The 14,675-nt window shown below is 62.8% G+C and overlaps 1 protein-coding gene across 6 annotated transcripts; it reads left to right on the top strand.

The window, feature by feature from the left end:
* Positions 1 to 4,496: 4,496 nt before the first annotated feature.
* KLF8 (KLF transcription factor 8) lies at positions 4,497 to 12,890 on the top strand. 6 transcript variants are annotated; one of them, XM_069810853.1, is made up of 5 exons: positions 4,497 to 4,631; positions 7,182 to 7,728; positions 8,380 to 8,482; positions 8,595 to 8,728; positions 9,902 to 12,890. In XM_069810853.1, the coding sequence occupies exons 1-5, from the start codon at positions 4,605 to 4,607 to the stop codon at positions 10,081 to 10,083; spliced, it is 993 nt and encodes a 330-aa protein (XP_069666954.1). In that variant the 5' UTR covers positions 4,497 to 4,604; the 3' UTR covers positions 10,084 to 12,890. The 6 variants fall into 6 exon arrangements, with proteins under 6 accessions (XP_069666954.1, XP_069666953.1, XP_069666959.1 ...); XM_069810852.1 differs by having other exon boundaries at positions 4,498 to 4,631; positions 8,356 to 8,482; XM_069810858.1 differs by lacking the exon at positions 4,497 to 4,631 and adding an exon at positions 6,133 to 6,151 and having other exon boundaries at positions 8,356 to 8,482.
* Positions 12,891 to 14,675: the final 1,785 nt, after the last annotated feature.

The raw sequence follows: 14,675 nt of genomic DNA, 5'->3' as shown, positions 1-14,675 counted from the left end.
TCTTCCATCAATTCCCAATCTTTACGGCATTAAACACCCGTGTCTTGCACCGCCTGCTCAGCAGATGCGTTGGTGCTCTGTCAGGCTGGGTGTGTTTTCAGTGAGAATCCTCAAGTCAGCATCCCCGTGGGAGAGGAACTTGCCGAGATTCCTATTAACGATTTGGGTGCTGGAGTTTCTGGAGAGCTTGGAAACGGGCTGGAGATGCAGCAGAGGGTTTCCATTTGTCTTTGGTGCTTGCAGGTGTGGAATACGGTCCCGGTCCTGGAGCGGGAATAGCAAATCTTGCCCACGGTCACTTTTGTCTGACGTTGGGCTGGAGCAAGCTGAAATGTGACTCCAGTTCCCTCTTGCGGATGCTGCCCCACCACTTGGACAAGGTCAGTCCCTGCTTTTGCTCTGGTACAGCGGAGAAACTTCATGGCTTTCTGCACTCAAACCCTGCCCTCAGTGCTGTTGAGCAGAGCAAGAGGATGAGTCTCTGCTGATCCATATGTTGTCGGAGCCTTGGGAACATCACCTCTGAGGGATTACTGGGAAGGGCTCTGCTTGCTGGAGATGGGCAGTTGTTGTGGCTTCAGGAGAGCAGAAGATGGTTTATGGCCACAATTCTGGTGCAGATTGAAGCACCTTCTGCTGCAAGTACGTTTTCATAGCAGGCAGCTGTTCCTGCTGGAGACGGAGGAAGGGACAGTGGGAGATGCTGCCTTATTTCCATGGTTACAAGGTGTTGCTGTTGGGCTTCATTAAGGGATAAACTGCTTGGCGTGTGAAAGTGGGATAATGTTAAGGGGGGAAAATGTGGGGTGGGGATGCAGGGAACAAACTGCTGTGAAGGAAGAGGGGTCTGATAGCTGGTGGGGAGCCAAACCCAGTGTGCAGGTACCCTGGCTGGCTGAAGCCTCTCCGGGGCTGGCAATATGATGGTGGTAGCTAAAGTTCTGCTCTTCTCTCTTAACCGCAAATCTATTTTCCTGAAGTATGCGTATTTTTGGGGGCTTTTTTGAAATCAATGTTTTCCTTTTGCTCTCTAGCAGAGATGCTGCTGGCGTTGCTCTGTGTGCATGCTGTCAGGCGACTGCCCTTGACATTGCTGAGCAGCAAGGCTTGGTGGATCAGGCTCCAGCACCTTTGCCCTACCTTCTGGAAGACTTAGCCCCTTACTCTGGTGGCTCTATCAAAAAAAAAAAAAAAAAAAACCACCAAACAAAAAACAAAACTAAACAACTTGATGCCTGCTCCAGATGTTGCTTTTACAAACATACTCATGTGCGAGTCTGGCCCCAAAGAGCCAAACCGTACAATCTCAATGAGATGGCAGAGGTCCCTCCTACTTTGGAACTAGTAGAAACTTCATGCCGCCTCTCGTGAAGATACTGAATACACGCCCTTGCTTGGCCCTGTTCCTTTCCACAGGCTGCCTTTCCTCTTGGAGCTGCCGTGTGGCCTGGAGGCAAGTTCCCTGGGGATGGGGAGGTGGGATGGTGGCCGTAAGCTCAGCTGTCCCTCTTTAAAGTGGTCTGGGCAGATTCTGATTGCTGTGTGTGTCTTAGTACTGTAGGTTTTCCAACCATCTCTTTCCTGCTACCTGCATTGGACTAAGCATGGATGACTCAAGTAGGGTCGACTTGAGGGTGAACAAGCAGCTGGTACCCCTGTGATGAGCTGCGTTCAGATCAGCTGAGCTTTTGGAGCTCTCCTGGAGTACCGCATTTCGTTTTACCTCCTTAGTGGCATGTAGTAGTGGTAGCGTCAACGTCTCCAGGAGATGAGAAGTGGCTGGGTGGGATGGATGTGGGTCTGCGGTGCCCATTGGCTGCCGGGTACTGCTCTCCAGCTGGGATCGAGATCCTCGAACACATCCAGTGGGTGACGTGGATGCTGCAGGGTGAGCTCAATTTCCCTGACAGTCGCTTTGCTCTGCTTAATTGTGACTTGTAGGCACCTCATGAGTAGCGTCCGCACCATCCCTCAGGGTCTGGAGTTCAGAAGATCTTGCGTCCAAGATCCACTTGTATCTCAAACGCTTGTGGCTTGGCGCAGAATTACGTAGGCGAGGTCTCGTCTCCATGTCCATCGTCCTGCTGCAGGCAGGTCTGCGTGGACCGCTCAGGGACTTGAACATCTCCAAGGATGGGGTTTCCTATCCAAGAGCTCCATTCCATTGTGTGATCACCCTCATGATTTTAAAATTAATAATAAAAATCTGTGTATCGGAGCTTCCTGTGTTGCAGCTTGAGCCCTTGCCTCTTGTCCTGTCCCCACCCCTCTCCACCAAGAGCCTGGCTTCTTCCCGTCCCCTCCGGATACGTCCTTGCAGGCAGCAGTGAGAGCCCCTGAGCTGACCCAGCGCCCTCGGCCTCTCCTTGTACCTCCTGGATGTGCTCCAGTATCTCTGTGCCTGCTTTTCTTGCGCTAGGGAACCCCAAACTAGACATGGGGTCCAGCTTGGGGTCTCAAAAGTGCTGAAGAGCGAGGAACAGTCAGCTCCTCCATAACCGCGGGGACTTCCCGATGCTCACGACAACCCCTCGAATCCACTAGTTCCTTCAATTTTCTACCTTATCGCCCATTTTTCCATATGTTTCTCAAGAAGGACTGTGTCGATGTTTGGGGTTGCTCAGGTTGCGCTTGGCTGGAAGGGGGTCGAGACCTGCACTCGGAGGGGTGTTCTCCAGAGCCAAAGCACTTTGCATGAACAGCTCAGTATGGTTGGATCTTGAGATGCCAACGGCGGTGGATCCGGCTCATCGGGGAGGAGAGAGGCAGGGTGGTGCGTCGCCAAGATCCTGTGGGTTTCATTTCATGGAATCGATGATCCCATCTGTGTTTAACGACGGAGCGACTGCAGAGTGCTGGGTTAGAGCCTCCAGATGAGCTCAGCGGGCGGAGGGCTACGTCCATCGCCCGTGGTGGCCGTCTCCGTGGACCTGGATTCAGTCTTGATGCTGAAACCAAGGGTCCTGCTCCTTGGAGCCGAAAGGCCGGTGGGTTTGGACCTTCACGTGCCCCCGTCGCTGCGGCAAAGCTCAAGGGACCACTCGAAGTCATCCTCGAAGAGATGTGGCTGCGGGGAGGGGGTACACCCCGGTCCCCCCCGCCCTGCTCCCCCAACTGCCGGCAGGCAGCTGCCTGCGCCCCAGCCCTGCCCTGGGCTCGTGTTTTCCCTACGGCTGTATTTTGGGAGCTGCTGCGGGGGGGAAAGGAGGGACTCGCCACCTTTTTTCCTTTTTTCTGTCTTTTTTTGGGGGGGTTACCTGGTATTTCAGGGCTTGCAGCTGGTTCTTCAGCTTGATGATGTTGAGGGGGGGTCCCCTGCGGGCGCAGCGCTCACTCTCGCCACCCCAGCTCCGTCCCCAAAAAGCTTTTCCTGTCCCCAAAAGTTTCACGGCTCTGGGGAAGGCAAGATGGGGGGGGGAGGGGTTTGGCCAAGTGGGGCCCGTACTCATGGAGGTGGGGGGGCTCAGCCTGGTGCCTCCCCCCTGCATGTTTTCTAGAGAGGAGGGGATTGCCTTTTTTTTTTTTTTTTTTTTTTTTTTCTTCCCAGTAAAAGGGCATTTTTTTTGCACAAAACCTCGGCTCCTGCAAGTTGTGCCAGGCAGGGTCGGGGACCCCCGGGGCTGGGGTCCACCTGGCCAGGAGCTGCGAGGTCCCTGGACAAGGAGCCCGAGACCCCCAGGAAGGAGCCGGGGGATCCCCAGACACCCCTAACCCCCCCCCCCGGCTGAACCCCTCGGAGGGGCACCCCCAGCTCTACCAGGGCCCCCCCGGGGAACCCAACCTGCCCCACTGAGACACACCGGTGTGTGTGTCCCCGGCTGGGGTGCTGGGGCAGATGGGGAGGGTCGAGGGGGTGCTCCCAAATATTTTGGGGGGTTACTTGGGGGTGGGGGCCTGGGGGGGCGGAGATCTGGCAGGTTGTGTGGGCAGGGTTGCAGGCAGCACCCCCCCCCCCCCGTGGGAATGTCCCCCCAGGTCCTGCCTCTGCCCCCCCGGGGCACCGCCGGGTGCTCAGCCTGGGGTTTTGGGGGACCCCTATGGGGTGTGGGGGGGCTGTGTGGGTGCAGGGGGGATGCTCCCCCCTCCAGTCACCCGTGGGTGAGGAGACGTGGCCCCCCAAACGGGGGGGGGGGGGGGGGGGGCTCTGCCATCGCTGCCACGAGTTCGCCAGGTCTCAGCCCCTTCGGCAGCATGTCCCCCATCGCGGGGGGGCCCTGCGTGGGGTGCGGACGGGACCAAGTGTGGGGGGGACACAACCCCCCCTCCCCAAAGCCTGCATCTGTTTCCACGGCAACGCCGGATGCGAGGGGAGCCGCCCATTGGCTGCTGATGATGTCACCGCAGGGCGGGGCACCCCTTGATTTTTTTATCTTTTTAACATCTATATTTTTGGGGGGGGTAAGGGGGGAGGGGAGAGGAGGACGAAGTGGGGGGGGGACTGTCTGTCTATGTCTGTATACCCCCCCCAAAAAAAAAAAAAGGGTGGGGGAGGGGAGCTCCGCCCAGCGCGGCCCCGCCCCTCCCCGCCCGTGGGGCGTGGGGCCCCACCCGCCCCACCCGGCACCGCCCCGGGGGCAGCGGCGGCGGCGGCGGCGGCGGCGGGGATGCACTCGGAGGAGGCGCGGGGGAAAGTGAGTGGGGCCTCGACCGGGACGAACCGGGGGGGGGGGCGCGGGTGCTTCCATCGTGCGTGGGTTCTTAAAGGGGCAGCGCCCACCGGGGAGGGGGTATTTTGGCAGCGCGGGGCCCGGCGGGGGGGGGAGGGGGAGGGAAGGGCGGGGGGGGCGGTTCCCGCCCCCCCCGCCCTTCCCTCCCCCCCCCCCCGCCGGGCCCCGCGTGGGTCGTGTCCGTCCCCCCCCCACCCCCCGCGCCGTGGCCGCTTCCGGGGCGGGCGCCGCCGCGCGCTTGGGAGGTCACAGCGTGGGGGGGGGGCGGGGGGGGGCCGGGACACCGAGGGGCGACGTCGCGGCGCGCCCCGCCCCGCCCTTCCCTCCCACGCCCTTTGCTCTTAAAGGGCCCGACCCTCCTCGCGTGTGTCCTGCGAGGGGACACACGGACACACACGCAGACACGGCCCCCCCCCGCCCAGCATCCCGGGCGGGGAGGAAATTCCACGGGGAGGTGTGACGCGGCGGAGGGGTGTGACCCCCCCCCCACGCCCACGAGTGGAGGACACAGATTCGGGGGGGGAGACACGGGGGCCGGGCAGGGAGGGATGAAAGGCCGCCCCCCCCCAACGCCAAGGTCACCCCATGGGGTGCCCCACATCCCTCCCTGAGCTATTTTAGGGGAAAAAAAAAAAGAGGGGGGGAAATAGAGGGGGTGCACAGCGGCCCCCTCCCCCCCCGACCTAGGGCTTTGCGGGGGGGGGGGCTGGTGGGTGCCCTCAGCCCCTCCCCACGCCTGGGGGGGGTTGGGGTGTGCCCGAGCTGAGGACGGAGGAATTCAGCTCACTGATGAAAGCCCGGAGGGGGTGCTGGGGAGGGGCAGTGAGGCTGGATTTGGGGGGGGGCCAGCGAGGCCCCCTGCCCAGCTGGCTGCCACATCGCTCACCCCCCAGCCCCGTGGGGCTTTGGGGGGTGCAAGATCCCCCCCCCCTCAAAAGTGGGGCTGGGGGGGGTCCCGGGGGAGGGTCGAGCCGTTTGGCCCCCCCCCCCCCAAAATGGGCCTGGTTCTGGGGACCCCGCGTGTGTGAGCGGACGGGCGTGGGTCTGGGAGTCCTGGGGGGGCCCTGGGGGGGTGTGCTGGGGTTGGGGGTCTTCAGCTGATGGGGGGGGCAGTTGTGAGGCTTTTGGGGGTCCCGGTGACGTGGGGGTGTGTTTGGGGTTTGGGGCTGCGTGTGGGGGTCTTGGGGGGGTCCCTGGGTGAGAGTAGGGGTGTTTGGGGGGGGTCCCTGCTTGGGGGGGGTGGTGTGTTTTGGGGGCCCTGGTGATTCGTGAGTGGGGGAGTGTGTTTTGGGGGTCCCTGGCTTTGTGTGAGGCTATCGGGGGGGGTCTCAGCTGGGAGGGGGGGTGTCCCTGTCCGTGCCCGTGTGTTTTTTTGGGCCCCCCCCATCTGCGTGAGGAGGCTCTGTGTGTGTGTGTGTGTGCGCTGGGTGTGTGCGCTGGGTGTGCCCCGGGGAGGGGCCGGGCCGGGCCGCGCGTGTGTCTGTGTGTGAGTGTGCGTGGGGGGCTCGGTGCGCCCGTCTCGGGGGGGGGGGGAAGGTCTCTGCTTGCAGGCAGGTACGTGCTGGGGGTCCCTGGCCGCGGGGGGGGGGTGGGGGTGTGGGGGGCGGGTGTCAGCGCTGGGGTGATGAAGTGCTTGCTGCTTTTTTGGGGGGGGGGGGGCACCCCACGCGTGCCCCCAGCAAGGGGGGTGTGGGTGTGCTGGGGGTCCCTACCGCCGCGTGTGTGTTTGGGGGAGAGGAGGGGGGGCTCCTCGCGTCTTGGGGTACGCCGCGTGCCCAGCGTTTTTGGGGGGGGGGGGGGGTGTCCCGGGTGGGGCCCTACCCGGGTGCCTCCGCGGGGGCCGGGCCCTTTTAAGGAGCCCACACCCGGGCCCGGCCAGGGTGGAGCCGCGGGGCCGTTCACACCTCAACCCCGGCCCGGCCGGTGAAGGGCGGCGGGGACCATGATCGCACCCGCGGAGGAGCCCCCCCCACCCCGCGCCGTGAGTGACCTCCCCCCCCCCCCACTGCCGCCGCCGCCGCCTTGCCCCCTTCACCTTGGGGGGGAGGGGGGGGAGCGGGTTAGGCGCAGAGGCGGCGCGGCCCCTTTAAGAGTCGGGGGAGGGGAGCGTGGCGGGGCCCGCCACTCCCCGCGGGGGCACCGCCCACTCCCCCCCTCCGCCCCGCCCGGCCCTGAGGGAGGGAGGGGAGGGGGGCGGGGCGGGTGCGGGTGCGGGTGGGCGGGGCCGGCCAGTGGCACAAAGGCGCGCGCCGGCGGTGGGGGGGGGGGATTCTCGCCTTCCCGCCTTCGGCTCGCGCCGCTCCGCCGTCGTGAGGAGAACGGCCGTGGGCCGCGGGTCCTGCGCGGTCGTGGCGGGGGGCTTTCGGCGTCCCCTCAGCCTGCCCGGTGCCTCGGGGCCGGGCCTGAGGTAGCGTCCCTGCCCGCTGGTTGGGTGGAGGTCGGGAAAATCCCTTCCAGCTGCTTGGCCCGTGCCTCAGTTTCCCCGTCTCCTCATGGGCTGTGGGTCTCTCGTAGGGCCAGGGGAAGGCGACGCCCGCCATGAGCTCGTCGGCGCTGCTGGCTGAAGGTCCCCTCGACCCCCCGGTGCTGCTGGCCGACATCAAGACGGAGCCCCCCGAGGAGCTGCTGGCCAGCGACTGCGGCCAGCCCCAGGCCGAGCCCGTCGATCTCTCCCTCAACAAGTCCAAGGTGGCGGCGGTCTCGGCTCCCCCGCCGCCTCCCCCTGCCTCGGTCCAGTCCTCCCCGCTCCTGGTGGCTCCCCCTCTCCCTGCTCCGGCCACCGTCTCCATCTCACCCTCCGGCCTCAGCTCCACCTCGGCCATCCCAGCCGTCCTCTCGCCCGGCTCCATCCTGGCCTCCACGCAGGGCAGCGGCGGGCAGCAGATCCTCCACGTCATCCACACCATCCCCTCCGTCAACCTGCCCAGCAAGATGGGCAACCTCCAGACCATCCCTGTGGTGGTCCAGTCCCTCCCCGTCGTCTACACCACCATGCCCACCGACGGCGTCACCGCCATCACCGTACCCCTCATCGGGGGGGACGGCAAGAACGCCGGGTCCGGTAAGGGCTCGTGGAGGGAAACCTTGACGTTTGGGGGGCTGGGGGGAGTGTCCCCCACCTCGCAGAGTGGCAACCCTGACGGGGATCTGATTTTTCCACCCTAGGGTGTTCTCCCCACTTCTACCACTTTCACCCAAAGCCCCCCCAGGGCACTCGGCCCCCAGCCTGTGCCTCCAAGGGTACACAGGGAAGGCAGGGGACACATGGGCATGGTGCTGCTTGCCCTGCCTGCCTGCCACCCATCCCGCTGCTGGCAGCCTGCCTGCTCTTCCCACTGGCTGCCCGCTGACAGCGGCTCTGGTTTCAGGTCAGCTGCACCCCACCCCGTGACCCCCCCATTCCCTTCCCCAGGACATTCACAGCTTCCCATATTATCCGGGGTGGGAGGGCTGGATGTCCCCTCCTCCAAGCAGGAGCAGGCAGCCAAAAGGGGTGCCTCCCCAAGTCGTTCCCCCACTTCTGTGCGCCCCATGGTGCAGGGGGCTTCTCCATCTCCCCAGCTTGATTTTGGGGGGGGGGGGGGATGGAGCAGCATTTGGGGCACTGGGAGCAGGCGTGGGTTTTTTGGGGGGGTGTCTCTGTTCTCTGCTCACAAGCCTCACCCCCTCCCTCCTTGTTTCTCAATAGCTTTTCTTTCCCGCCCCCCACCAGTGAAAATTGACCCGGGCTCCATGTACCCCATGGACATGAACAGCGACAGCGAGGACAGTGCTTCCGAGAGCGGCCCAGCCCCTTTCCAGGACCTCCAGAGAGAGTGAGTCTCCTCGGATGTCCCCCCACCCTGTCCCCCTCCCCGTGTCCCCGGGTGCCCCGCGGGGTCCGTGGGTGCGGGGGCCGTGCCCTCCATCCCTCCCTCCTCCCGGCAGGCCGGCGGCGCGGGGGCAGCGAGCCGATTCCCCCGACCTGAAGAAGCGGCGCATCCACCAGTGTGACTTCGAGGGCTGCAATAAGGTCTACACCAAAAGCTCCCACCTCAAAGCTCACCGGCGGATACACACGGGTAGGGGCCAGCGCCACATGCCCCCCTGCCCAGGAGGGTCAGGATCAGTGCCGCCGGCTCCCGATGGGCTGGGGGCACGTGGGATGGGCTGCACAGGGCGATGTTGGTCCATCCCTGGGCTCAGGTGTGGCCCTTCTGGGGTGCCCACACCCTGTGCCAGGGCTGGGGGGCACTTTGGGATCTCAGGGAGGCTCTTTGGGGGTGTTGGCACGCTCTGCAAAATCTGGGATTCGGCCCCTTGGGGCCTCGGGATGTCTTTTGAGGGTGCTGGCACTCTCTGCCAGAGACTGAGGAGTCCCTTTGGGGGCTCTGGGTGCTGGCGCCCTGTGTCAGGGCTGGGGGTGCCCTTTGGGGCTCAGGGAGCTCTTTAGTGGTACTGGCACCCTCTGCCAGGTTTTGGGGTGGCCTCCTTTGGGGCTTTGGTGGCACCTGGGCTCTGTGCTGGCCCTTTGGAGGTGCTGGTACCCAGGGCCATGCCCCGGGGACCCTCCTGCCCCCTACCCCCCCCCGGTCTGGTTATGGGGCGCTCCCTTGGGTGGCCCTGCTGGGGCTCCCCCCTCCTCGCCACCCCCCAGCACCCTGGGGTCCCTCTGCCGGGGTGGGCTCCCAGTGCCCCCATCGTGTGCTCGGCACCCCCATGGCCTGGCACCCCGGGACCCCACGGGACCCCAGGCTCTCTCTGCTGTGGGGTGCCGTTGCAGCCGGCCCCCGGTGAGGACAGTGGGGTGCTGCCACTAGCCACACGCTGCCCGTGGGAGGGTGCCACAGGCAGAGGCCACCCCCCTCCCACCCGTGCACGGGGTGCTGTAATGAACCCCGTGGGGTGCCACTGCAGCAGGTCCCTGGGGGTGACCGGGCAATGCTGCAGGTGGAGGCGGGGAGGTGTGTGAACCCCAAAATACCGTCTTGGGTCTTGCTGGCAGCATGGGCGCGGTGCAGCCTTAGGGCTAAAAGCAGCACTTGTGCAGCCGGTGGTGCCAATGGACCGCGCTGGGTGAGTGAGGCAGTGAGTGAGGGCTGGCAGAGAGATGCTGAGGGTTTCCCGTGGCTGTGGCGACCCCGCTGCAGCCAAGAAACCCTGCCAGGTTTTTGTTGTTTTTTTTTTTTTCCCCTCTGCAAGGCGCGTGGCGGTAATTTTTACAGTGCTGACCCCTCTCTGCTCCCCTTGCACAGGCGAGAAGCCCTACAAATGCACCTGGGAAGGCTGCACCTGGAAGTTCGCCCGCTCTGACGAGCTGACCCGGCACTTCCGCAAGCACACGGGCATCAAGCCCTTCCGCTGCTCGGACTGCGACCGCAGCTTCTCCCGCTCTGACCACCTGGCCCTTCACCGCCGGCGGCACATTATGATGTGAGGAGCCGAAGTCCCTGGGGCACCTGGCTGGGATGGGGGGGACAGCAGTGGAAAACGGGGGCGCATCCCCCCCCTGCTCCTCCGTGTGCGGTGGAGGGACTGTGGGAGCGGAGAGGCCGAGCTCTGCCTGGCGGTGAGCAAACCATGGCCGCTCCAGGAGCCCCACCGGCACAAGATGTAAAAAAGATGGTTTCCGGACTGGTTCTCCTCCCTTGCTCCCGTTTCTTCTTTTTCCTGGGCTTCTCCTCCCCACTCGCAACATCCGGAGGTTCCTCCTTGACTCCTCACCTGTGATTCACTCAGCAGCGGCCTCCAGACCTGCGCGTCTGCCTCATCGGCCTCTTGCCCGTCTCCATCTCATGTGCTCGCTGTCCCCTGCCCCCCTCCCAGTCCCCGTGGGCAAAATCTGGGAGCCATGGAAAGGACAGAGGCGAGGGGGGGGCTCTGCCATCGCCCCTGTGCAATAGCTGTCGGCCTCTTTCCTCTCCAGAAAGCTGCTGCCTCTCCATCCCCAGGCACTGTGTGTCCCTGTCCCGGCGGGAGAAGGGACCCCGGCACAGTCACCTCTCTCTGCATCCCTCGGCGTGTGCTGGGCTCCATGGGAGGTGCCGGGGGCACGCAGGAGGGCCAGCAGGAAAAGAAAAAGCAAGAAGGGGTGGGGGGAAAAACCAACAACCCAACAGCAACCCACGAACAAGACCACCACCACCACCCACCAAAAAAAAGGGAAACTTTGCGGAACGTGGAACTGTGATTTTATGGAGTTTTAAGGGGGGGCGGGATGGGGTGGGGAGGGCGGGGGCTGCCAGCTCTCGGTTTTTTTTGAAGACTGTGGGACAGTTGAACCGTTTCTAAGTTAAAAAGGCAGACTGTGGCCACATGCTTTTCTTTTTAATTGTAATTATTAATTTTGTGGGGTGCCCCCCAGCCAAACCACCCCCCGGTTGCTGTGGGGGCAGCCCCACGCTCGTCCTGCGAGGGTGGCAGTATTCAGGGTTGGAGCCTTGGGGCTGTTGGGTGGTGGGAAGGGTGATGGGGAATGTGACACCCCCAGTCCCTCCCAACCAGTACCAGTGGGGCTGGTTGGGGGGTGCGGGGAGCTTCCCGAAAGCTCTCTCTGAGCCCGTGCCTTTGGCTCAGGGGATGCTGGGCTGCTTGGGGAGGGGAGATCTGGTGTGGGGAGGGCCTTGGAGCAGGGGGAGCAGAGAGCCCCAGCCCCTGAAAACAACTCTGACAGATGCTTGAGAAACTACTTTTCCTCTCTGCTTTCCATCTGCTGGCCGAGGCGTTTCATGGGGACAGAGCTTGTCCCCGGCCCTGCGGTGGCCCCCAACCCTCTTGGGGCTGGGCATGGCCGGAGGGTGAGTCTGGTTAGCGGCTGGTCACAAGTGGTGTTCCCCAGGGCTCGGTATTGGGGCAGGTTCTGTTTAATATCTTTATCAACGATCTGGAGGAGGGGATCGAGTGCTCCCTCACTGAGTTTGCAGAGGACACCAGGTTGGGCAGGAGTGTTGATCTGCTTGATCCCTCTGCAGAGGGATCGATGGGCCCAGGACAATTGTACGGGGTTCAGCAAGGCTCAGTGCTGGGTCCTGTGCTTGGTCACAACAACCCCATGCAATGCTACAGGCTTGGGGAAGAGAGAGCGGCTGGAAAGCTGCCCAGCGGAAAAACACCTGGGGGTGTTGGTCAACAGGCAGCTGAAGATGAGCCAGCAGTGTGCCCAGGTGGCCAAGAAGGCCAACGGCATCCTGGCTTGTATCAGAATTCGTGTGGCCAGCAGGACTAGGGCAGGGATTGTCCCCCTGTACTCGGCACTGGTGAGACTGCATCTCAAATGCTGTGTTCAGTTTTGTGCCCCTCACTACAAGAAAGACCTTGAGGTGCTGGAGCATGTCCAGAGAAGGGCAACCAAGCTGGTGAAGGGCCTGGAGCACAAGTCCTGTGAGGAGCAGCTGAGGGAACTGGGGTTGTTTAGTCTGGAGAAAAGGAGGCTGAGGGGAGACCTTATCGCTCTCTACAACCACCTGAAAGGAGATTGTACCGAGGTGGGGTCAGTCTCTTCTCCCAAGCAACAAGTGACAGGACAAGAAGAAAGGGCCTCAGGTTGCACCAGGGGAGGTTTAGGTTGGATATTAGGAAAAATTTCTTCACCGAAAGGGTTGTCAGGCACTGGAACAGGCTGCCCAGGGAAGTGGTGGAGTCACCATCCCTGGAGGTGTTTAAAAGACGCCGCACTTAGGGACGTGGCTTAGCAGTGGACTTGGCAGCATTGGGTTTGCGGTTGGACTCGGTGATCTTACAGGTCTTTTCCGGCCTACAGGATTCTGATTTTGGCGAGGTCTCTGTGTGTGTGTGTGCCCCCATCCCGCCACCTCTCCCCTCTCCCAAATCCGTGCTCACCAGCTGATTCGGCTTCTCCCGGGGCTGCACCCCCGTGTCCTTCCTTCACCCGGCGCGGCCCCAAATCCTCCCGGGAAGCACTGGCCTCAAGGAGGCAAGAAACCCCAAAGGGGGAGGCTGTGAAAACCCTGGGAGTTCGGGGGGCTGCTCTGTTCCTCCGAGGCTTTGGGGTCAGCACTGCTGGTGGCCCTGCGGGACCCCCCCCACAGCGGGGGACTCCATCTTGCCCCCCCTGCTGTTTCCCAAGCCTCGGGGGCGGGGTGGGTGGCAGGGTGCATTTCTGTTTTCTATTTTGTTGTTTAAAAAAGAAAAAAAACAACCAACATGCAATTTTAAACTCTTGAGCTGTGATATTTATACAAAACTGTTTGACGTTTTTTCTACACAGGAATAATATTGAAAGTAGATGAGTTTCCTCTGTGTGTGTCTTGCTTTGCCGCAGCGGTGGGGCAGGGAGAGGGACCGGGACCAGGGCAAAGCATGGGCAGCGGGAGGTCTCCTGCCTCCTCTGTGCCAGGAGGAGAGGGGCCGAGCTGGGCAAAACAGCGTTTTTTGGTTTAATAATCTCCCCTTTCCCAGGAACTGCAAGAAATTTCAGAGCTGTGGAAAAATACGGCTTTTCCTTCCTTTTAAACATCTCCAGCAGGACACTTGCCGGCACCTCGGCTGGCCTTTGGCTTCAGCAGTGACCTGTGCGATGGACAGGGGCTCCCCTCCAGGTGAGCCCCTCATCCACTGCTGTGGCACTCCCAGCCTGCCTCCCCGGAGCCCCGAGGCGGAGAAGGGGGATGTAAACCCCCTCCGAGGTGGCAGTGGAGGGGGTTGGTGGTCCCCCACCGCACCCCGGGAGGGGAGAGGTGCTAACCCCCCCCGACGTTCTCTCATCGCACTGTGGCTCCTGCTGCTGTACGTTGGCTCCTTGGCTTGTTAAAAATGACTTTTTAGAGGCCAAAAATGAGTATTTAAAGGCCAAAAGGACTTCTAAAGCAGCTTGGCTGAACATCCCCCGAATACCTGGGAGCAGGCGAGGGTTTTCCCGGGAGGCGCATTGCTCCCGAGCCGCCGTGGAAGTGGCTGGGGCGGAAGAGCTGCTTTCCTGCCGGCTGCTTCTGTTTGCTGTTGGAGGAGCAGACTGCAAACGGAGACAAGAAGAGGCGTTTTCTCAGCCAAGAAAAAACCCAAGGCAATGGTGTCGCCTGAGGTTTTGGCCCCCCTGCCGCTGCCACCCCCCACCTCGATCCAGTCCTTCCCCTTGCTGTGGCTTGCCACCATCTCCATCCCGGCCGTCCTCTCGCCCAGCTCCATCCTGGCCTCCACGCAGGGCAGCGGCGGGCAGCAGATCCTCCACGTCATCCACACCGTCCCCTCCGTCAACCTGCCCAGCAAGATGGGCAACCTCCAGACCATCCCCATGGTGGTCCAGTCCCTCCCCGTCGTCTACACCACCACGCCCACCGACGGCGTCACCGCCATCACCGTACCCCTCATCGGGGGGGACGGCAAGAACGCCGGGTCCGGTAAGGGCTCGTGGAGGGAAACCCTGACATTTCAGGTCATCTCCCCAGCTTGATTATTATTTTTTGGGGTGGGGGAGCAGCATTTGGGGCACTAGGCGGAAGGTTTTCCCTCTAGTGCAGGGGTGGGTTTTTTTGGGGGGGTGTGTCTGTTCTCTGCTCACAAGCCTCACCCCCTCCCTCCTTGTTTCTCAATAGCTTTTCTTTCCTGCCCCCCACCAGTGAAAATTGACCTGGGCTCCATGTACCCCATGGACATGAACAGCAACAGCGAGGACAGCGCTTTCCAGGACCTCCAGAGAGAGTGAGTCTCCTCGGATGTCCCCCCACCCTGTCCCCCTCCCCGTGTCCCCGGGTGCCCCGCGGGGTCCGTGGGTGCAGGGGCCGTGCCCTCCATCCCTCCCTCCTCCCGGCAGGCCGGCGGCGCGGGGGCAGCGAGCCGATTCCCCCGACCTGAAGAAGCGGCGCATCCACCAGTGTGACTTCGAGGGCTGCAATAAGGTCTACACCAAAAGCTCCCACCTCAAAGCTCACCGGCGGATACACACGGGTAGGGGCCAGCGCCACATGCCCCCCTGCCCAGGAGGGTCAGGATCAGTGCCGCCGGCTCCCGATGGGCTGGGGGCACGTGGGATGGGCTGCACAGGGCGATGTTGGTCCATCCCTGGGCTCAGGT

Source organism: Haliaeetus albicilla, chromosome 23 (genome assembly GCF_947461875.1).
Source record: "Haliaeetus albicilla chromosome 23, bHalAlb1.1, whole genome shotgun sequence".
In the NCBI taxonomy this organism is placed as follows: domain Eukaryota; kingdom Metazoa; phylum Chordata; class Aves; order Accipitriformes; family Accipitridae; genus Haliaeetus; species Haliaeetus albicilla.
The sequence above is the reverse complement of the archived record's forward strand: the minus strand, read 5'-3'. Positions and strand labels throughout refer to the sequence as shown.

Coding starts and splice junctions, on each gene's coding strand:
- KLF8 (XM_069810854.1), top strand. CDS start 6,610: ATGATCGCACCCGCGGAGGAGCCCCCCCCACCCCGCGCC. Junction 6,649..7,181: donor AGCCCCCCCCACCCCGCGCC/GTGAGTGACCTC, acceptor GGTCTCTCGTAG/GGCCAGGGGAAGGCGACGCC. Junction 8,483..8,594: donor TTCCAGGACCTCCAGAGAGA/GTGAGTCTCCTC, acceptor TCCTCCCGGCAG/GCCGGCGGCGCGGGGGCAGC.